This window comes from Leucoraja erinacea, chromosome 22 (genome assembly GCF_028641065.1).
Source record: "Leucoraja erinacea ecotype New England chromosome 22, Leri_hhj_1, whole genome shotgun sequence".
NCBI classification, from domain to species: domain Eukaryota; kingdom Metazoa; phylum Chordata; class Chondrichthyes; order Rajiformes; family Rajidae; genus Leucoraja; species Leucoraja erinaceus.
The window spans coordinates 5410457-5433165 of record NC_073398.1 but is presented as its reverse complement, the minus strand read 5'-3'; the positions used below and the strand labels follow the sequence as shown (position 1 = coordinate 5433165).

General features: G+C 48.8%; 1 protein-coding gene across 1 annotated transcript in view; it reads left to right on the top strand.

Moving 5' to 3' along the window:
• The window catches only part of LOC129707666 (inositol 1,4,5-triphosphate receptor associated 2-like), a 143662-nt gene that overhangs the window by 110612 nt on the left and 10341 nt on the right, over nt 1-22709 (top strand). Inside the window, exons 13-24 of the mRNA XM_055652824.1 lie at nt 2548-2594; nt 2695-2762; nt 3601-3732; nt 4786-4874; nt 8363-8438; nt 10983-11028; nt 11129-11156; nt 13269-13409; nt 16065-16196; nt 19066-19207; nt 20268-20311; nt 22334-22399. Coding sequence (XP_055508799.1) covers nt 2548-2594; nt 2695-2762; nt 3601-3732; nt 4786-4874; nt 8363-8438; nt 10983-11028; nt 11129-11156; nt 13269-13409; nt 16065-16196; nt 19066-19207; nt 20268-20311; nt 22334-22399 — 1011 coding nt within the window. The remainder of the gene's footprint in view (nt 1-2547; nt 2595-2694; nt 2763-3600; nt 3733-4785; nt 4875-8362; nt 8439-10982; nt 11029-11128; nt 11157-13268; nt 13410-16064; nt 16197-19065; nt 19208-20267; nt 20312-22333; nt 22400-22709) is intronic.

Genomic DNA, 22709 nt, shown 5'->3' with positions numbered 1-22709 from the left:
GGAAGAGAGCGGAAAGAAGAAGGATGAAGAGGATGGGGAGGGAGTGCTGGGGGATGAGAGGAAATGAGCCATGCCTGCGCAGTTGGTGCAATATTGCGTTGGGGAACCAGGCCCCGCATGTGACAGGGACCCAATAGGTTCCACTTAGTCCAGTAGAATATTCAATAGTGCGGCACGGTGGCGCAGTGGTAGAATTACAGCACAAGAGAGCCTGGGTCAACCCTGATTACGGGTGCTGTCTGTACACAGTTTATACGTTCTCCCTGCGCTCCGGTTTCCTCCCACATTCCAAAGACGTGCAGGTTTGTAGGTTAATGGGCTTTGGTAATATTGTAAGTTGTCCCTTGTGTGTAGGATAGTGCTCGTGTGCGGGGATCGCTGGTCGGCGTGGACTCGAAGGGCCGGTTTCCGCGATGTAACTCTAAACTAAACTAGTACAGCAATGGAACAGGCCCTTCAGCCCACAATTACTGTGCTGAACATCACATCTGCTTCAACTAATCCCTTCAGCTCCCTATCCCTTCACACTCTGTGCCTAACTAAAAACCTCTGAAACACCACTGTCAAATCTTGTCTTCACCACCGGCCCTGGCAACACATTCCTGACATCCACCACACTGTGTGTTTCAAACAAAGTCTTGCCCCACGCATCTCCTTTAAACCTTTGATCGACAAAGTGCTGGAGTAACTCGGCAGGTCAGGCAGCATCTCTGGAGAACATGGATAGGTGATGCTTCGGGTCGAAACCCTTCTTCAGACTCCAAAGTCCCACTGCGTTCCTCCAGCACTTTCTGTTTTGCTCAAGACTCCAGCGCCTGCAGTTCCCTGTGTCTCTAAACAACGTCTTCTGCCTTTCTTGCATTAATGTGTGATCTTAAGCTAAAATAATCAAACTGGAAAGAGTCATTTATTTATGTGTAGTGGTTAGTTTTTAGTGGTCTATTGAGCAGTCTGGATAGAGGTCCCAACCCGAAACGTTGCCTATTCCTCATCTCTGGAGATGCTACCTGACCCGCTGAGTTAAGCCCCCGTCCCACTTTCACAACCTAATTGGCGACCTCTGCCGAGTTTGCTCTTGACTCGTACTCGCAGCAAGGTCGCCACAAGGTCGTAGGAGGTCTTCGTAACTCTTCCTCACGCTCGTGAGTGGTCTCCGCGTACTCGTGGCCTCAAGTAGGTCGCGGCATTTTATCCAGCCTGATAAAAAATGTCTACGAGTAAAAAAAAAGGTCGGCGTCGAAAAAATGGATACTTTTTACTCGTAGGTAGGTCGTAGGTAGGTCGTAGCAGGTTGTGATGGTAGTCGTAGGTAGCCGTAGATAGTCGTAAGTAGTTGTAGATAGTCGTAAGTAGTTGTAGGTCGGTAACTGGCCCGAGAAAAAAAAATGCAAACATGACATCATTTTATCATGTGATCATTTTCCACTCGTAGCCAGTCGTGGTTGGTCTTAGGTGTGGAAGACTGAGGTCGAGGGGGGTCGTCGGAGGTCGTAGACATGGTCGTAGAGGGTCATAGGAAGTCTTTTACTAAGGCGAGTCAACATGACTCCGCGAGGGCCTTTTAAACTCGTGGATTAGGTCGGCCAAGTGGGACAGGCCCTTTACTCCAGCATTTTGTGTCTATCTTCGGTGAAAACCAGCATCTGCAGTTCCTTTCTATACTCCTTGAAACCTTCCTCCTCTGACCTTATAGCAATGTCCTCTAGTCACAGAGGCATCGAGCTGGATACAGATGAGCTTCATCCCACCTTGTCCCAACCAAGTTGGCATAGTGGACTATTCCCATGTGACTGGATTCTACCCATAATCCCTTTAAACCCTTTCTGCCCATATCTCTGTCCAAATATATTTTGAAAGTCACAAGTGTATCTGTAAATCACAATTATATTTAAAAACCCTAACCATAATGCCTTCGGAAATGGAAACAGCCCCATGAGCCATGATATAGAAGTTTTGTTTAGAGATACAGTGCGTAAACAGGCCCTGGGGCCCACCATGCCCTTGCCATAGATAGATGCTGACAAATGATCAATGCTTTCTTTATTATCACGTGTACCAAGATGCAGTGAAATACTTTTGTTTTTAGCGTACAGTTCAGCGAGACTATCCCGTACATTAGCACAATCTCCCAGTTAGTACAGCATGTACAGAACAGCCCACTGAATCCATATGCAAGAGTTGCCACTTTGGCGCCGTATTATAGTCCCAGCTTAGTTCCACCTTTTATAGCCGTTGCCTCTATCCGGTCCATCGTGCGTCTCCATGCCCGGCCCTCTTCAGCCCTCGTACCCCAACGAGTGGCTCGCCTCCTGTTGGGGAGGTGATCCTCAGGGAGCGGAAGCTCCGACCCCCTGGTTCTTCTCACCCGGCCCATTGTCCAGTGTCTGCCCCCCCACCTCTCCTCCGCCCTCCTCCCTGGGGCTTCCCACTCCGGGCAGGTTCCCGGTTCTACGGCGGGCGGTCCGGGAATGCCGTTGGGATACGGCCGCGGCTCGCCGGGGGTCCGCTCGGAGTGTTGGACTTGTTGCAATGTGTTTTTTTGTCCAGGCATCTGCTGATGAGAGAGTCGACCACAACGAACTGCTTCCGACCAGGTAAGACTCTCCCTCCTCCTTAAAAAAAACATTCAAGGTTTTGTTTTAATTTAAGAATCCGCAAAGCCGCAACTAACGTTGCCGTTTTGTCATTTTGCAGTGAAGAGTGCGATCACCACCAGCTGAGTGCAGATCCTGTTGCTACCTTGGACAGCTCCACAATGTCCGGTAAGCACCAACCATCCTGATATGGGAATGGTCAAACACGCAGGTGCCCTTTAGCTTTTGTAACGTCAGCAGGACAAAAGAGTTAGCGATCGACTTCAGGACGTGAAGCGTTTGTAACGACGGCGCCGACATCAATATGGTTGTAAACGTCAGATTCCTAGGAGTCAATATCACCAGCAACTTCTCCTGGGCCACCCATACTGAAGCAACGACCAAGAAAGCACAACAACGCCTCTACTTCCTTAGGAGGCTTCAGAAGTTCGGCAAGTCTTCAACAACCCCCACCAGCTTCTCCAGTTGCGCCGGAGAAAGCATTTGATCGGGATGCATCACGGCACGGTTTGGGAACGGCTCCATCCAAGACTGCGAGAAATCGCAGCGGATTGTGGACCCAGCCCAGACCATCGCACGAACCAACCTCCCTTCCATTGACTCCATCTACACCTCACGCTGCCTCAGCAAGGCCAGCAGCATCAAAATCAAGGACGAGTCTCACCCTGGCTACTCCCTCTTCCATCGGGCTAGATGTTCAGAAGTGTGAAAACTCACACCTCCAGATTCAGGGACAGCTTCTTCTCAGCTGTTACCAGGCAACTGAACTGTCCAACCAACGAGAGAGCCGTCCTGAACTATTATCTACCTCATGGGAGACCCTCAGACTATCCTTTGTCACTTTATTTCCCTTTATCATGTATCTGTACAATGTGGACGGCTTGATTGTAATCATGTATTGTCTTTCCGCTGACTGGTTAGCGCGCAACAAAAGCTTTTCACTGTACCTCGGTACACGTGACACTACACTGCACTAAATGTTGACGTCTCTTGTGCTCTAAAACAGGGTCCGCTCTCCCCAATACTTGCTCCAAACAGACCGATAAGAACCCGGAACAACATGAAGTGTCATCAGCACCCAGTGAAGGTGGCGAAAGCAGTGCCAGTGTGGGCGGCGTGGTTAAAGCTGGCTCCATGGGTAAATCCTTCTCTATTGCATTGTTTTGTTTAGAGACACAGTGCGGAAACAGGCTCTTCGGTGAACCGAGGCTGCACCGACCAGCGATCTCCATGCACGAGGGCTAGCCCACACACCATGGACAATTGACACTTTTTGTTTCACGAAGCCAAAACACAAACGCTGGAGTAACTCAGCAGGTCAGGCGGCATCCGAGCAGGGAAAGAATCGGTGGTCCTTTTGGTTTGGGATGGATTCTAGTAGGGCGGAGAAATCTGGGAAAGATAAATGGGACTGGGACAAAGCCTGGGAAGTGATAGGTGGATAGACACTCCCTGAAGTGGGCTTCTGACCCGAAATGTCACCTATTCCTTTTATCCAGAGATGCTGCCTGACCCGCTGAGTCACTCCAGTATTTTGTGTCTTATCTTCGGTATAAACCAGCATCTGCAGTTCCTTCCTACACAAGTGATACATGGATACAGGTGAAGGGGGGTAGGAGGGAGTAATTGGCAGATGGGTGGAGTGAATGACAAAGGCTGGAGGTATAAAGGGGACAAAAGGGTGTCGGACGATGAGAGAACTGTAAAGGGCCTGTCTCACTTGGCGTTTTTCTCGGCGACTGCCAGCGTCATATCAGGGTCGTCGAAAGTCGAAAGATTTTGAACATTTCAAAATCCAGCAGCGACAAAAGAAATGTTGCGACACTTGAGAAGACGCCGCTCGTCAATACGTCGCCACGCCGCAACTTTTTCGGTGACCCGATACGTCAATCAACGATGCCGGCAGTCGCCGAAAATAACACCAAGTGGGACAGCCCCTTTAAGCTGTAGGTCGGGAGACAAGGGGATGGGTGGGGAGCAAGATATGTTGAGGTGGGGGATGGAAAGAGGGGCAGGGCAGTGTGGGGAATGGGCGCGCACTGGGGTGGTGGGGAATGGGAGAGGGGGTGAGCAGATTACGTTAGCGTTGAGCTTGTGCGATGCGGGAATCCTGCAGGGATCGACTTCCCTCGAGGGAATCGCAAGGGGCGAAGGAAGGTGGAGACGAAGTGACTGATATTTGTTTCCACAGAAGGTCCACTGCCTCCAGCGGCTTGTCAAACGGGCACTGAATCATCTGCCACCAACTGCAACCAACCAGCGAAAGTAAAAATTAATTTGGTATGGGAAACAAAAAATGCATTTAACAAAAATAAATAATGTAATAATGTACCTGTTGCCTTCGAAGGCAAGGGTGTTTTGTCAACCTAGTCTTTAGTGATTAGTGGCATGAACTGTCACGACTGCGGGCAAACATAGCACTTGCAGTTCCGGGCGGTCTCTCTGTAGAGAAGATGCCCACTTTACTCAGTTTACATCTGCCTGAGTCACACAGCATGAAAACAGCCCCTTCAACCCAATGCCCTTGCCAATGAAACATCATCCATTCCTTCTCTCCAGAGATGCTGCCTGACCCGCTGAGTTACTCCAGCATTTCGTGTCTATCTTCGGTATAAACCAGCATCTGCGGTTCCTTCCTCCACACATGCCCCATCTATACCAGTCCCGCCCCTGCCTGCGTTTGGTCCATATCCCACCAAGCATCTCCTGTCCATGTACCTGTCCAAATGCCTTTTAAATGTTGTAATATTATCTGCCTCCTCTGGCAGCGCGTTCCATATTCCCACCACCCTCTGTGTGGAAAACGTTGCTCCTCAGCTTCCTATTAAATCTCTCCCTTCTCATGCAAAGTCTTTGTCCTCTCACCTCATGTACAGTGCCCTCCGTAATGTTTGGGACAGAGACCCATCATTTATTTATTTGCCTCTGTACACAATTTGAGATTTGTAATAGAATAAAATCACATGTTGTTAAAGTGCACATTGTCAGATTTTATTAAAGGGTATTTTTCTGCAGTTTGGTTTCACCATGTAGAAATTACAGCTGTGTTTATAGGCATTTCAGGGCACCATAATGTTTGGGACACATGACTTCACGGGTGTTTGTAATTGTTCAGGTGTGTTTAATTGCCTCCTTAATGCAGGTATAAGAGAGCTCTCAGCACCTAGTCTTTCCTCCAGTCTTTCCATCACCTTTGGAAACCTTTATTGCTGTTTATCAACATGAGGACCAAAGTTGTGCCAATGAGAAGTCAAAGCCATTATGAGACTGAGAAACAAGAATAAAATTGTTAGAGACATCAGCCAAATCTTAGGCTTACCAAAATCAACTGTTTGGAACATCATTAAGAAGAAAGAGAGCACTGGTGAGCTTACTAATCGCAAAGGGACTGGCAGGCCAAGGAAGACCTCCACAGCTGATGACAGAAGAATTCTCTCTAGAATAAAGAAAAATCCACAAACACCTGTCCGACAGATCAGAAACATTCTTCAGGAGTCAGGTGTGGATTTGTCAATGACCACTGTCCGCAGAAGACTTCGTGAACAGAAATACAGAGGCTACACTGCAAGATACAAACCACTGGTTAGTCGCAAAATAGGATGGCCAGGATACAGTTTGTCAAGAAGTACTGAAAAGAGCAATCACAGTTCTGGAAAAAAGGTCTTGTGGACAGATGAGACGAAGATTAACTTATATCAAATGATGGCAAGAGCAAAGTATGGAGGAGAGAAGCAACTGCCCAAGATCCAAAGCATACCACCTCCTCTGTGAAACACAGTGTTATGGCCTGGGCATGTATGGCTGCTGAAGGTATCTTCACTTATCTTCATTGATGATATAACTGCTGATGGTAGTAGCATAATGAATTCTGAAGTGTACAGACACATCCTATCTGCTCAAGTTCAAACAAATGCCTCAAAACTCATTGGCCGGCAGTTCATTCTGCAGCAAGACAATGATCCCAAACATACTGCTAAAGCCAATGGAGTTTTTCAAAACTAAAAAATGGTCAATTCTTCAGTGGCCAAGTCAATCACCCGATCTGAACCCAACTGAGCATGCTTGTGGACTAGCCCCCCAAAACAGGCATAAGCTAAAGATGGCTGCAATACAGGCCTGGCAGAGCATCACCAGAGAAGACACCCAGCAACTGGTGATGTCCATGAATCGCAGACTTCAAGCAGTCATTGCATGCAGAGGATATGCAACAAAATACTAAACATGACTACTTTCATTTACATGACATTGCTGTGTCCCAAACATTATGATGCCCTGAAATGGTGGGGACTATGTATAAACACTGCTGTAATTTCTACATGGTGAAACCAAAATGTTTACAAATGGCCTTTATTAAAATCTGACAATGTGCACTTTAACAGCATGTGATTTTTTTTCCATTACAAATCTCAAATTGTGGAGTACAGAGGCAAATAAAAAAATGATGGGTCTTTGTCCCAAACATTATGGAGGGCACTGTATTTGTCTGATTTTCCACAATTTCTATTCATTTCAGTCTTGGATGTCTAGTGCAAGATGAAGATGACCATCAAATCCTCACTCCCTGGTCAACCCAGCAGCTGATACGGAGCCGGTAAATACCGGACAGTCGGCAGCTGCCGCAAAACGTCACCCATCCACGCTCTTCACAGATGCTGCCTGACCAGCTGAGTTGAGTTTAGTTTAGAGATACAGCGCAGAAACAAGTTCACTGAGTCTGCACCGACCAGAGATGCCCATACACTAGCACTATCCTACACACACACACACACACCAGGGACAATTTACACATACACCAAGCCAATTAATTTACATACCTGTATGTCTTTGGAGTGTGGGAGGAAATCAGGACTTCAGAGAAAACCCACACAGATCACGGGGAGAACGTACAAACTCCGTACAGACAGAACCCGTAGTCAGGATCGAACCCATGTCTCCAGCGCTGCAAGCGCTGTAAGGCAGCAACTCTACCGCTGTGCCACCATGCCGCCCCACGGTTAGCAATAGACAATAGACAATAGGTGCAGGAGTAGGCCATTCGGCCCTTCGAGCCAGCACCGCCATTCAATGTGATCATGGCTGATCATCCCCAATCAGTACCCCGTTCCTGCCTTCTCCCCATATCCCCTGACTCCGCTATTTTTAAGAGCCCTATCTAACTCTCTCTTGAAAGCATCCAGAAAACCTGCCTCCACTGCCCTCTGAGGCAGAGAATTCCACAGACTCACCGCTCTCTGTGAGAAAAAGTGTTTCCTCGTCTCCGTTCTAAATGGCTTACTCCTTATTCTTAAACCATGGCCCCTGGTTCTGGACTCCCCCAACATTGGGAACATGCCTCTAGCATGTTCCTGCCTCTAGCGTGTCCAAGCCCTTAACAATCTTATATGTTTCAATGAGATACCCTCTCATCCTTCTGCATATCTCGTATGTGTATGTGACAAATAAACTTGACTTGACTTGACTTGACTTCTAAATCCAGCACTTTGTGTGTCCTATTGTGTCTACCGGCATCTGCAGTTCCATGTTTGCCCGTGTCACCACCGACTCTTCTCTGCCTGCATGTGGTCGACATCCCTTCATTCCCTGCATATCCGTATGCCCATCAAAAAGTCTCTTAAACGCCACGATCGTACCCCCCTCCATTGTTTCGTTTGTACAATGTTGTGTTTGCACGTTTGCCATATGTTTATTAATCCAGTGAGTTGCTGGCTGCGTTCGACATTGTTAACAGTTGTTTATCTTCCCAACGCTCCCCACACCCCAATGTTTAGGAGGCTACCCGAGGATCTGTGGCTGTGGATGAGATGAGCTCATGTGGTGGAAAGGTAGATCCTATCAGAGCGACAGGTGAGAATGATCAATTTATTATATTGACACAATACACAATACAATTTATTTGTCACTTGAACCTCATAGAGGCTCAAATGAAATGTTGTTTCTACAGTCATACACACAAGAAAAAAATGACCCAAGACACAACACAATTTACACAGACATCCATCACAGCGCATCTCCTCCTCGCTGTGATGGAAGGCAAAAAAAAACTTATCTCTCCCCTGCACTCCCCATTCCCCTCCCGATGTCAGAGTCAAAGCCCCCGGCGGGCGATGGCAATTGTCCCGCGGCCATTAACGCCGCGCCGGGCGATGCAAGGCCGCGCTCCGGGCCTTGTTGTTGGTGCCCCCGGCGGGCGCTAGCAAAGTCCCGCAGCCGTTGATGCCATGCCGGGCGGTGATGTAAGGCCCCGCTCCAGGTAATCTTCAACCCCGCAACTCGGGCGGGAGAAGTCGCCATTGCGGAAGCCCCAAAAAGCGATCTCCCAGCAGGGACCCGCGGGCTCCCGGTGTTCCTGTCTGCCAAACCTGCGGTTGGAGCCTCCGATAGAGAAGACCCAGTCAGCATGTGGCCCTGCGTAAACTTGTCACTTCCATCGCACAGCTGCACCACCGTCATGTATAATGTATTAGCTACAGGGAGGGATTGGACCAGACTTGGATTGTTTTCTCCGGAACGTCAGAGGTTGTGGGGAGACCTGATAGAAAAGCGCAGATGATTGAGAGGCATAGATATGGTGGACAGCCAGAACCTTTGCCCCAGGATAGAAAAATCAAATAGAAAGGGGCTTTGCTTTAAGATGAGAGGGTCAAAGTTTAAAGGAGATTTGTGAGGCCATTTTTTTTTTTCAGAGTGGTGAGTGTCAGGGGTGGTTGTTGAGGCTGATATGACGGTGATATTTAGGAGCCATTTGGATGGACACATGGACATGGAAGGATATGGAATATGTGCAGGCGGATATGAGTTGGCTGCTGTTCAGCACCGGCATTGTGGCCTGAAGGACCTGTTTTTGTACAGTTTTGTTCTATGTTCCAGCAGAATATCTAGAATTAGTGGGCCCAGTAAGGCCCTGAAGTGTCAAATATCCATGTTCTCCAGAGATGCTGCCTGTCCCGCTGAGTTACTCCAGCACTTTGTCTCTTTTTCTGGGCAAGCCAGCAACAGCGGCTCCGTGTATTCTCTAAAAACAGATTTACAGATAGGAAAGTAATTTTTAAATAGTAGGGTGATTGAAATGAATGATGGGAGATTCAAAGAGTCATACAGGTTCTTCAGCCCAACTTGCACACTATATGCAACATGTTCCATCTATACTGGTCCCACCTGCTTGCATCTGGCCCATATCCCTCAAAACCCATTACTATCCATGTCACTATGTAAATGTTTCTTAAACGTTGCAATGGTATCTGCCTCGACTACTTCCTCCGGCAGCTCGTTCCACACACCCACCACTATTTGTGTGGAAAAAGTTACCCCTCAGGTTCCTATTAAATCTTTCCCCCCCTCACTTTAAACCTATATCCCCTGGTCCCCGATTCACCTACTCTGGGCCAGAGACTCTGCGCGCCTACCTGATCTATTCCTCTCATGATTTTGTACACTTCTATAAGATCACCCCTCACCCTCCTGCGCTCCGTGGAATAGAGCCCCAGCCTGCTCAACCTCTCCCTGTAGCTCAGACCCTTGAGTCCTGGCAACATCCTCGTAAATCTTCTCTGCGCCCTTTCCAGCTTGACAACACCATGTAACCTATAACATGGTGCCCAGAACTGAACACAATACTCTAAATGCAAAGATAGACACAAAAAGTTGGAGTAACTCAGTGGGACAGGCAGCATCACTGGAGAGAAGGAATTGGTGATGTTTCAAGTCAAGTCAAGTCACTTATATTTCTATAGCACATTAAAACAACAACTCTCGTTACCAAAGTGCTTTACATTGGTGGAGGTACTAATGTTATACAAACAGTGGTTCATAGATTAAGTACATACTCACTACATACATATAGCCCTCGCTCAGAGGACGTCAAGAAAGGCTTGGGAGTAAAGATGAGTTTTAAGTCTCGACTTAAAGGAGTCGCTGGATGGGGCGGTTCTGATGGGAAGGGGGATGATGTTCCACAGTCTAGGAGCTGCAACCGCAAAGGCACGGTCGCCCCTGAGCTTAAACCTAGACCGCGGGATGTTCAGTAACCCCAAGTCGGCCGAGCTGAGGGACCTGGAGGTGGTGTGGTGGGTAAGCAGATTTTTGATGTAGTTGGGGGCAAACCCGTTAAGGGCTTTGTAGAGAAGGATCTTTCGGGTCGAGACCCTTCCTCATCCATCCGCACCAACGTCTTATACTTATTCCTCTCACCATTTTGTACACCTCTGTAAGATCTCCCCACCAATCCTTCTCTGTGGCCAGCATGCGAAGGCCCATGCGTCATTTTAGGCCGCATTAACATGGGTGCTTGGCAAAGACCAGCCAGCAGTGGCTTGACCCTTGACCCTTGACCCTTGCGTGGTTGTGAACCTTCACGTAACAATAAGCACCAACTCTCTGTCTCTTTGGCAGGAAAGCAGCATATTGGAGACTTGTTGAGGAAGAGCAGCTCTCAGAGGTAGGACTTGGACCATTGTTCTCTCCATCGTTGCAGCGTGCTTTTGCCTTTTGCATCGCTGGAAAGTGCAGACTGACCTTTGTCCTTCTTGTCCCCACAGTGCCCTCGCAACTGAACAGGACGTGGAGGTAGGTGGGCCGTCTGCAAGCTGAGCGCTGTTTAGTTCTAGAGATTCAGCGCGGAAACAGGCCCTTCGGCCCACCGAGTCCCCGCCGACCAGCGATCCCCGCACGTTAACATTATCCTACCCGCACCAGGGACCATTTACAATTTATACCGAAGCCGATTAGCCTACAACAGTGTGGGAGGCAACCGAAAATCTCGGAGGAAACCCACGCAGTTGACGGAGAGAACCGACAAACTCTGATAGCGCCTGTGGTCAGGGTTGAACCCGGGCCTCCGTCGCTGTGAGGCAGCAACACTAACGCTTCCCCACTGTGCCGCTATTTATCGGGTAAAACCTCTGTGTGGAGGTCCCGGAGTAAACATTTAATTCAAGGCTTGCATCCAACCCTCATACCCCCTCCCCCCCCATGTATTTGTTTGCACCGTAAGTGGTTCAAACCAGTTGTCTCTGCACTTGGTGTGGGTGTATGGAACAAGCTGCCGGAGGAGGTAGTTAAGGCTGGGACTATCGCAACATATAAGAAACAACTAGACAGGTACATGGATAGGGCAGGTTCGGAGGGATATGGGCCAAACGCAGGCAGGTGGGACTAGTGTAGATGGGACTTGTTGGTCGGTGTTGGCAAGTTGGGCCGAAGGGCCTGGTTTCCATGCTCTGTGAGTCTAAAAGTCTGTAGATGGGACATGTTGGTTGGCTTGGGCAAGTTGGGCCGAAGGGCCTTTGACTTGTATTATATGACTCTAACATGGTTGAGGAGCAGGAGAGAAACAGGAATCACAGAGGCGGAGCAGTGAGAGAGGGTCTCACAGAACTCCCATTGGAGAGCGGAGTTCTCCAGTTGTACATGGCCCTAGTGAGACCACACCTGGAGTATTGTGTGCAGTTTGGGGCTCCACATTCTTGCTATTGAGGGAGTGCAGTGTAGGTTAATGAGGTTAATTCAGAGCTGCCATGTAGTGTGGAGTTTCCGTATTTTGTACGGAAATGCGATCAGAATACGGATGTAGCTTTCTAAAATACGTATTTATTTAAAATCGGCCCGACTTCCTGTTTCATCCTAAAAAATGCAAGGATATAAAAAGTCATACTGTAACTCTAAAAATTATAGCAGATTAAATCTATTAGTATTTTCATTTTCAAGACCTGCATGATTATTTTTGTAAGCTTTGATCTGCCTGTCCCGCTACAGGTGTAAACAGCGCTGTCACTGTAACGCTATGGGTTCTAATTATAGCGCTACCTGCTGGAGCGTTATTGCCTTTACACATAGACCTATGGCCACAGTGCTATGGGTCACAGCGCTGTTCGGGGAGGGAGAAGGCGAGAGGGAATAAGAGAGGGAGGAAGAGAGGGAGGGAGAGAGGGAGGGTGGGACAGAGAGGAAGGAGGGAGAGAGAGGGAGGGAGATGGAGGCTTCCAAAATGGCTTCTACATCATCATCTGGTGCTAAAAGCAGGAAGCAGCCGTTCAAACAGAAGTATACAAAGAAACATAGAAATTAGGTGCAGGAGTAGGCCATTCGACCCTTCGAGCCTGCACCGCCATTCAATATGATCATGGCTGATCATCCAACTCAGTATCCCGTTCCTGCCTTCTCTCCATACCCCCTGATCCCTTTAGCCACAAGGGCCACATCTAACTCCCTCTTAAATATAGCCAATGAACTGGCCTCAACTACCCTCTGTGGTAGAGAGTTCCAGAGATTCACCACTCTCTGTGTGAAAAAAGTTCTTCTCATCTCGGTTTTAAAAGATTTCCCCCTTATCCTTAAGCTGTGACCCCTTGTCCTGGAGAGATGGCAATGAATGCACTGTCAAGTAAAGTGCGTAGAAGACATGTCAATTGGTAGCAAAGTTATGCATTCTTGTACTCCTACATGGGTATGACCGCACATAAAAAAACAACATTTTTTTTCAGCAAAATAGCACCTCGTAAAAATACTGATTTCCTCAGCAAAATGCTGATTTTAAGGTACTAGAATACTGAAATGCTCTGACAAAACTTGGCAGCTCTGTTAATTCCTGAGATGAAGGGACTGTCATCTGCTGAGAGGATGGAGCGGCCAGTAGCAGGACAGATATTAACACCGAGTCATCTTTTGTGTTCAACGCAGGCCGAGTTTCTCCGCTTCTCGCTGGCCTTCAAGTGCGATATGTTCACCCTGGACAAGAGGCTGCGTCTGGAGGAACGATCCAGGGACCTGGCGGAAATGAATCTGAAGAAGGAGATTGAGAAATGTCAGCAAGCTTTGCAGGTCGGCACGGAGCTCATTTGTCGTCTTGCGTGTAGGATGGGTCTGCAGATGCTGGTTTATACCGTACATTGGACACCTAGTGCTGGAGGAACTCAGCAGATCAGGCAGCATCTCTGGGGAAAAGGGGTGGGTGACATTTTGGGCCGGGACCCTTCTTTGGGGAGGGAGAAGGGGACAGTAGGTAAGAAAAGGCCAGAACAAATCAGGGCCCGAAAACAGATGACCACGGAAGGGTGAAGCCCATACTGACCATTGTTGTTGGCTGGGGATGAGGTGATAACAAAGAGAGTGGGAAGGGGGGGGTTAAAATGGGTCTTGCAGGATGACTAGAACGGGGAGGGGGGCAGAGAGGGAATGCAAGGGTTACTTGAATCTAGAGAAATCAGGATTCATATCGCTGGGTTGTAAGCTGGCCAAGCAAAATATCAGGTGCTGTCCCTCCAATGTGTGTGTGGCCTCACTCTTGACAATGGAAGAAGCCCTGGACAGAAAGGTCAGAGTGGGAAGGGGAGTTAAAATGGTTGGCAACCGGGAGATCGCGTGGGCCAAGGGGGACTGAGCGTAAGTGTTCGGCCCAGAAATGATCGCCCAGTCTACACTTGGTCTCACCGATATATAGGAGCCCACATTAAGCGAAATGGATAAAGTAGATGAGGTTGGAGGAGGTGCAAGTCAACCTTCCTCCTTCCTCTACTTTCAGCCTGAGGAAGGGTCCTGACCCCAACCATGATCCATCCTTTATCTCCAGAGATGTTGCCTGACCCTCTGAGTTACTCCAGCACTTTATGTCCATCTTCGTTTCATTCCTACTCTTCCTTCACACTATTACCAACGATGTATCCTGGACCTGCCACATTAATGTGACAGCCAAGATGGCAGACCAATGCCTCTACTTCCTCAAGAGACTGATCTCCACCATAGGAATCATGCCGTCATGTTACATAGCTTTAGAGTTTAGAGATACAGCGCGGAAACAGGCCCTTTGGCCCAGCGCTGTTTAGAGATCACCCCGCACACTAACACTCTCCCACACACACCAGGGACAATTTACAATTTTACCGAAGCCCATTAATCTGCAAAACTGTGCGTCTTTGGAGTGTGGGAGGAAACCGGAGCACCCGGTGAAAACCCACGCGGTCACGGGGAGAACGTACAAACTCCGCCCAGGCAGCACCTGTGATCAGGATCGGACCCTGGTCTCTGGCGCTGTGAGGCAGCAACTCTACCACTGCGCCACCTCCTCACAGCTTGGTTTAGGAACAGCTCTGCCCAAGACTGTAAAAAAATAGCAGAGAGTTACTTGCAGATGCAGCCTAGTTCTTCACACAGAGCCTCAAAAAAGCAGACAAGATAATCCAGCACCCGTCCCACTCCAGGTACAGAAGCTTGAAAGTGCCCACCACCAGACTCAGGAACAGCTTCTTCCCCTCTGTTATCAGGCTTCTGAACGGTCCTCCCATAAGCCGGGGAACTGTCCGATTCACCTCACCTCCGACATTATGGAACACTCTACCTTGGCACATTATACAGGCCCCTTCACTGTCCATTTTCAAAACTAGTCTTAAAACCCTTTTCTATTCCTTGGCTTTCGCCCCTGCATGAGATTTTGCTCTTGTTTTAGTGTTTCTATTATTGTTTTTTATTGTTTTTACTGTCTTTTAATGTTTTTATTGTTTTGTTTTATGTTTATGATTAGTCATGTATAGCACGTTGTTGTAACAGTGGTTGTTTTTAAAGTGCTCTATAAATAAAGTTCAGTTCAGTTCAGTTCTACCCCATTGCGGACATTGGACTGTGTCTCTGGAACTGATGCGCTGCAATGCTGAGAACTATATCCTGCACTCTGTATCTTCCCCTTTGCTCTACCTATTGTACTTGAGTTTGACTTGATTGTATTAATGTACAGTACTATCTGACCTGGTTGAATAGCATGCAAAAAAATATATCTTTGCTGTACCTCGATAACACATGATGTGATCTTCGGTTTCCTCCCACGCTCCAAAGACGTACAGGTTTGTAGGTTAACTGGCTTGGTGACGTATGCGAGTTGAAATTACTCCCCTCGTGTGTGTGTGGGACAGGCCCTTCAGTGTGTGGGGACCACTGGTCGGCGCGGATAGTGCTAAGGGCCTGCCGCGCTGTTTCATGACCTAATTAACACTACACCTATAAATTAAACTAACACTTTTACACCTCTATATACTCGTGGTCATGGTGGTTCATCCAAGGGTGGTTCACCACCGCGCCACATTAAAACACCCAGTTCCATGACTTAGGGTGGACAATGTCTCCCTTTCATGGTGTATTCACCACGTCCCACCCTCTCTTCTGCCCCTCCTCCCCCTGCTTAGTTTGGTTTAGTTTAGAGATACAGCATGGGAACAGGCCCTTCGCACCATCCAGTCCGTGCCGACCAGCGATCCCCGTATCTGACACGCAGCCTACACACACTAGGGACAAATTACAATTTTTACCGAAGCCGATTAAGCTACAAAAACCTGCACGTCTTTGGAGTGCGGGAGGAAACCGGAGAAAGCCCACGCAGGTCACGGGGAGAGCGTACAGACTCCGCACGGACAGCACCCGCAGTCAGGATCGAACCCCAGCCGTCCCGCCCCAGCTCTCTGTCACATTTCTGCCTTGTGTTTCCCGCAGACGGTGAGGCCCCTGTGTGAAGAGGAGCAGTCGGTGGAGATCTTCGAGAAGCTTGAGAAAAGTCTCGGCATCCTCACCCAGACCATCACGAGGGTAGTGAGCCGTGCGGAGATGTTGGGAGCCATTCACCAGGTGAACCACGTTGACTCTTGTTGGCCAACGTCTTTGTACCAGGGCTTTCCGATTCCTCGTCTCGTACCTTCTGCCTTATTTTATCTCTGGCCTTTGTTCCTATCAACACACAGTAGACAATAGGTGCAGGAGTAGGCCATTCGGTGCTTCAAGCCAGCACCGCCATTCAATGTGATCATGGCTGATCATCCACAATCAGTACCCCGTTCCTGCCTTCTCCCCATATCCCCATGACTCCGCTATTTTTAAGAGCCCTATCTAGCTCTCTCTTGAAAGCATCCAGAGAACCTGCCTCCACCGCCCTCTGAGGCGGAGAATTCCACAGACTCACCACTCTCTGTGAGAAAAAGTGTTTCCTCGTCTCCGTTCTAAATGGCTTACTCCTTATTCTTAAACTGTGGCCCCGGGTTCTGGACTCCCCCAACATGGGGAACATGTTTCCTGCCTCTAGTGTGTCCAAGCCCTTAACAATCTTATATGTTTCAATGAGGTCTCCTCTGATCCTTCTAAACTCCAGAGTATCAAAACTAGGCACAAAATGGTGGAGTAACTGAAGAAGGGTCTCGACCTGAAACGTCACCCATCCCTTCAATCCAGAGATGCTGTCTGACTCACGGAATTACTCCAGCATTTTCTGTCTGTCTGGTTTAAACAGGCATCTGCAGTTCCTTCCGACTCACGTCGTTCCAGTCATTAACCTCCCCCCTCACCTGTATTCACCTATTACCTGCCAGGCTTTGTCCTGCCGCACCTCTCCTCCTGCTTTCTTCCCCCCCCTCCCCCTCCTTCAAATCAGTCTGAAGAAGAGTCCCGACCTAAAACGTCACCCAGCCACCTTCTCCAGGGATGCTGCCTGACCCAACTGAGTTACTCCAGCACTTTGTGTCTTTTTCTCACGTTAGGACATTACCCTTCTCTGCCTTGCCTGAGATGTTGCCTATTTAAAGTGTCTGCCTAAATGTCCCCCTCATTGTGGCATCTGCTTCCACCACCACCTTTGAGAACACGTTGCGGATACCAACCATTCTTTATCAACGGAAATTTACCCCTCAGTCCCTTTAAGGCTTTCCTCTCATGGAGAAATCTAGAAGCAGGGATCGGTCTTAAAACTAAATGTAACCACTCGGTTACATTGCTCCTTGATTCAGTTCCATATCTGATCTGGGAGCGCTGGCACGACATATATTGATGGATGAGATGGGCAACGACCAGGGCACTCCGCAAGAGCCGGGCGGTGCCAACCTCCTCTCTCACTGCCCCCCCCCCACCCCACTCTGTGATACCCCCTTCCCTCCAACTCTATGACCACATCCTAACCCAGACCCGGTACCACAAGCCACGTTTGCTTTCTCCACCTCTTCCTTTCTTCTTTCCACCCCCCCTCCCCCCCCCACCCTCACATCAGTCTGAAGAAGGGTTTCGGCCCAAAATGTCGCCTATTTCCTTCGCTCCATAGATGTTGCCGCACCCGTCGAGTTTCTCCACCATTTTTGTCTACCTATTAAATATTGTTCGCCATTTATTTCATGAACTGAATCTGGTGAAGCGGCATTTGGGGCATTGCTTGCAGTTCTGGTCACACCGTTGCAGGAAGGGTGTGGAGGCTTTAGAGGGGGAGCAGAGGATGATGCGGGTACAGCTACAGGGAGACATTGGACATATACGTATATTGTGGGATACATTTGGAGTCATGGAGTCAGACAGCGTGGAAACAGGCCCTTCGGCCCAACTAGCCCATACCGGCCAGCATGTCCCATCTGCACTAGTCCCACCTGCCTACGTTTTGGCCCATATCTCTCTAAACATGTCCTATCCATGTACCTGTCTAAATGTTTCTTAAACATTGCAATAGTTCCTCCCTCAGCTATCCCCTCTTGCAGCTCGTTCTATACACCCACCACCCTTGGAGTAAAAAAATGTTACCCCGCAGTTTCCAATTAAATCTTCCTCCCCTCACCTTAAATCACCCCCCCCCCCCCCCTAAATCTCCCACCCTCACCCTAAATCACACACCCACCACCTTAAATCTCTCGCCCTTTGAATTTCCCCCCCCCTCAAAATAAATCTTCCCCCCTCACTTTAAATCCCCCCCTCACCTTAAATCACCCCCTCACCTTAAATCACCCCCTTCACCTTAAATCACCCCCCCTCACCTTAAATCACCCCCCCACCACCTTAAATCACCCCCCCACCTTAAATCACCCCCTCACCTTAAATCACCCCCTCACCTTAAATCACCCCCCCCCACCACCTTAAATCACCCCCCACATTAAATTACCCCCCCTCACCTTAAATCACCCCCTTCACCTTAAATCACCCCCCCTCACCTTAAATCACCCCCCTTCACCTTAAGTCACCCCCCCACCTTAAATCACCCCCCCCCCCTTAAATCCCCCCCCCCTCACCTTAAATCATCCCCCCCCACCCCCCCTCACCTTAAATCACCCCCCCTCACCTTAAATCACCCCCCACCACCTTAAATCACCCCCCCCCACCTTAAATTACCCCCCTCACCTTAAATCACCCCTGCACCTTAAATCATCCCCCTCACCTTAAATCCCCCCACCTTAAATCTCCCCCCTCACCTTGAATTTGCCCCCTCACCGTAAATCTTCCCCTCCCCTCACAATAAATCTTTCTCCCCTCATCTTAAATCTCCCCCACCTTAGATTCTCCCCCCCCCCCCCCCCCCCTTCCTCCCCCCCCCCCTCATCTTAAATCTCCCCTGCATCTTAAATCTTCCCTCCCAGCATCTTGGCCACTCAATGTGGGGGGAGTGTGTGGCGTTTTATTTCTTCCCGCGGGTTGCTCAGTTAAACGAGTGTTTTGTTTAAACCATGCAATGACTGCTGGTGTTTGCGGCCACCAGGAGACACGGGTGAACAAGGCGGTGGAGGTAATGATCCGCTACGTTGAGAACCTGAAGCGGATGTACGTGAAGGAACACTCAGAGCTGGAGGAGATGAAGCAAGTGCTGCTCCACAACGGAAACTCACTTCGAGATCACCAAGGTACCCGCCACTGATCATTGGCATTTGGTCGTTGCTATAAAAGTAGCGGGCGAGCTGTTTCCAGCCCTGCTCTTCGAATGAACCACCCTTCCAGGAGTACTCCACCCAGAGCAACACGGTGGCGCAGCGGTAGAGTTGCTGCCTTGCACCGCTTACAACGCCAGAGACCCGGGTTCGAACCCAACTACGGGTGCTCTCTGTACGGAGTTTGTACGCTCTCCTCGAGACCTGCGTAGGTTTTCTCCGAGGACTTCGGTTTTCCCCCACGCTCCAAAGACGTACAGGTTTGTAGGTTAATTGGCTTGGAATAAGTGTAAAAATTGTCCCCAGTGTGTGCAGGATAGTGTTAGTGTGTGGGGATCACTGGTCGGCACGGACTCGCTGGGCCGAAGGGCCTGTATCATTAAACTATACTACTCCATTTACACTTCACGCTGCCTGGCCAAGGGCCATAATCAAAGACAAATCTCAGCCCGGCCACTCCCTCTTCTCCCCTCTCCCATCGGGCAAAAGGTGTAGAAGTGTGAAAGCGCACACCTCCAGACCCGGGGACAATTTCTTCCCAGCTGTTATCAGGCAACTAAACCTTCCTACCAACAACCAGAGAGCGGTCCTGAACTACTATCTATCTACCTCATTGGGGACCCTCGGACTATCTTTGATGGGACTTCACTAGCTTTATCTTGCATGAAACATGATTCACGATACCCCCTTCAACATGTATCTGTACACTGTGAATGGCTCGATTGTAATCCTGTATAGTCTTTCCGAAACATCGCCCATCCTTTATCTCCAGAGATGCTGTCTGACCCGCACTTTGTGTGTATATTTGGCATAAACTAGCATCTGCAGTTCCCTTCTACACATCAAACTAGTGTGAAAGGGTTGGCATGGACTCAGCGGGCCGAAGGGCCTGTTTCCATGCCGCATCTCTAAGCTGATCCAATCTTTCACCCTGTACTTTTAACCCAACGCTGCAACCTTTGGACTTCATGAGGCCATGTGTGATGATGTTAATGGCAGTCTTTCCATTGTTAATCGATGTTTCATTCGTTTACAGATGAACCCAGGAACAAGAGGTTCCCCGCCCAGACATATGGCAAAGTAAGTATGTGAAGTGCGTTGCCTTTTCAAACCATCTTTTATCAGACTTTACTGGACTTTATAGAGTCACACAGCATGGAAACCGGCACAACTTGCCCACTGCGGCCAACATGTCCCATCTACACTAGTCCCACCTGCCTGCGTTTGTCCCAGATCCCTCAAAACATGTCCATCCATGTACCTGTCCAATTGCTGCTTAAAAGATGCGATAGTCCCTGCCTCAACTACCTCCCCCGGCAGCTCATTCCATACACCCACCACTCTTTGTGTGAAAAAAGTTACACTTCAGATTCCTATTAAATCTTTCCCACCTCATCCTAAACCTAAGACCTTTGGTCCTCGATTCCCCTACTCTGGGAAGTGACTGTGCATCTACCCAATCTATTCCTCTCATGATTTTATACACCTCTATAAGATCACCCCTCATGCTCCTGCCCGCCAGGGAATAGAGTCCCACACTACTCATCCTCTCCCTAATAGCTCTGAAACCTCAAGTCCTGGCAACATCTTTGCAAACCTTCTCTGCACCCTTTCCAGCTTGACAACATCTTTCCGAGAAAGGAATAGAGTGCAGCTTTGCACTGAAGGTTATTTACTTTATCACATGGATGGTACACTGTGGATGGCTCGATTGTAATCATGTGTTGTCTTTCCGCTGACTGACTAGCAGGCAACAAAAGCTTTTCACTGCACCGTGCTACACGTGGTGACAATAAACTAAACTGAACTAAACCAATTGAAGACAGGAACCTGTGTTGGTCTCAGGATACACCAAGGCTGAGCGCTGTAAATGTGTTTGTCTTGGAAGGACCCATCATAATTTCAATGGTGACTCAGTAACTCAGCGGGTGAGGCAGCATCTCTGGAGAGAAGGAAGGAATGGGTAACTCTCGACCCGAAACGTCGCCCATTCCTTCAAAGTTTATTCTACCTGTTCTCCTGGTTACCGAGCACTTTGACTCCCCTTCCCATTCCCACCCTGATCTTTCTGTCCTGGGCCTCCTCCATTGTCGGAGTGAGGCTGAACACAAATTGGAGGAACAGCACCTCATATTCGCTTGGGCAGCTTACAACCCAGTGGTATGAATATTTATTTCTCGAACTTCAAGTAACCCCTTGCATCCCCACTCTCCATCCCTTCCCCACCCTAGTCATACGAGCCTCAAAGTTGTTGTGTTGAGTCTCGTTGTCTGTAACTCATTTTCACCTAGTCAACAGCTAACAATGGCCTGTCTCCTCTATCATTGTTACTTTTTTGCATTCATTGTTCTATATCTCTCTACATCAACGTCTATTTCTCTCGTTTCACTTTCCCCTGACTCTGAAGAAGGGTCTCGGCCCGAGACGTCACCTATTCCTTTTCTCCAAAGATGTTGTCTGACCCGCTGAGTTACTAGTGTCTACCTTTGCCTTTGTGCTTATCAGGACTTTGCTATCCATAAGCTCACTCCCGGGCACTCTATGTTACAGCAGTCACTAAGCTTTAAATATTGTCTATGGACTGCATTTGGATTTCTCTGTCTCCACCCCCGTCCACCCCATCTTGCCTGCCTCCCTCCCTCCCTGACATAAGGTCATAAGTGATAGAAGTAGAATAAAAACCCCTGTCCCACGGTGCGAGTTCATTCCAAGAGCTCTCCCGAGTTTAAAAAAAAATCAAACTCGTGGTAAGCACGGAGAATGAACATAGCGGGTACGTCGGAACTCAGGGACGTCTCTTAGCGGCTCATACTGCGAGAGCCCCGAGTACCGACGAGTGGCCATTACCGTAAATCTCCGAGTTCGAATCGGGGCAAACTCGGGAGAGCTCGTGGAATGAACTAGTACCGTGGGACAGGGCTTTTAGGCCATTCGGACCATCAAGTCTACTCCATGGCTGATCTATCTCTCCCTCCTAACCCCATTCTCCTGCCCTCGCCCCATAACCTCTGACACCCGTACTTATTACTGCACGGTTGGGCTCTTCCTGCTTGAACGTAACTCTTCCACGCTCTAATCCGTTGACACTGTGTTCTCTTCGAGGGTTCCTTGCGAAGAGTGAGCATCGCCACGATCCCGAGAAGCACCGGCGGAGTGCAGTTTAATGCGGTAAGAAATCGTAGACACAGTGAGGAACTGGTGCGCTACAATGCTGAGAACTATATTTTGCACCCTGTATCTTCCCCTTTGCTCCACCTATTGTAGTATCATTGTCCAAATAGCCAATGATACATTTATATAGTCTCATTGCATAGTCTCTATTGATCGTGTATGAGTTCGGCTTGATTGCATTCGTTATCTAGTATTATCTGATTCGAATGGATAACATGCAAAGCAAAGCTTTTCACTGTACCTCGGTACAGGTGATGATCATACACCTGAGATGCCGTACACTGGAGAGAAGCTTCAAAACATCACT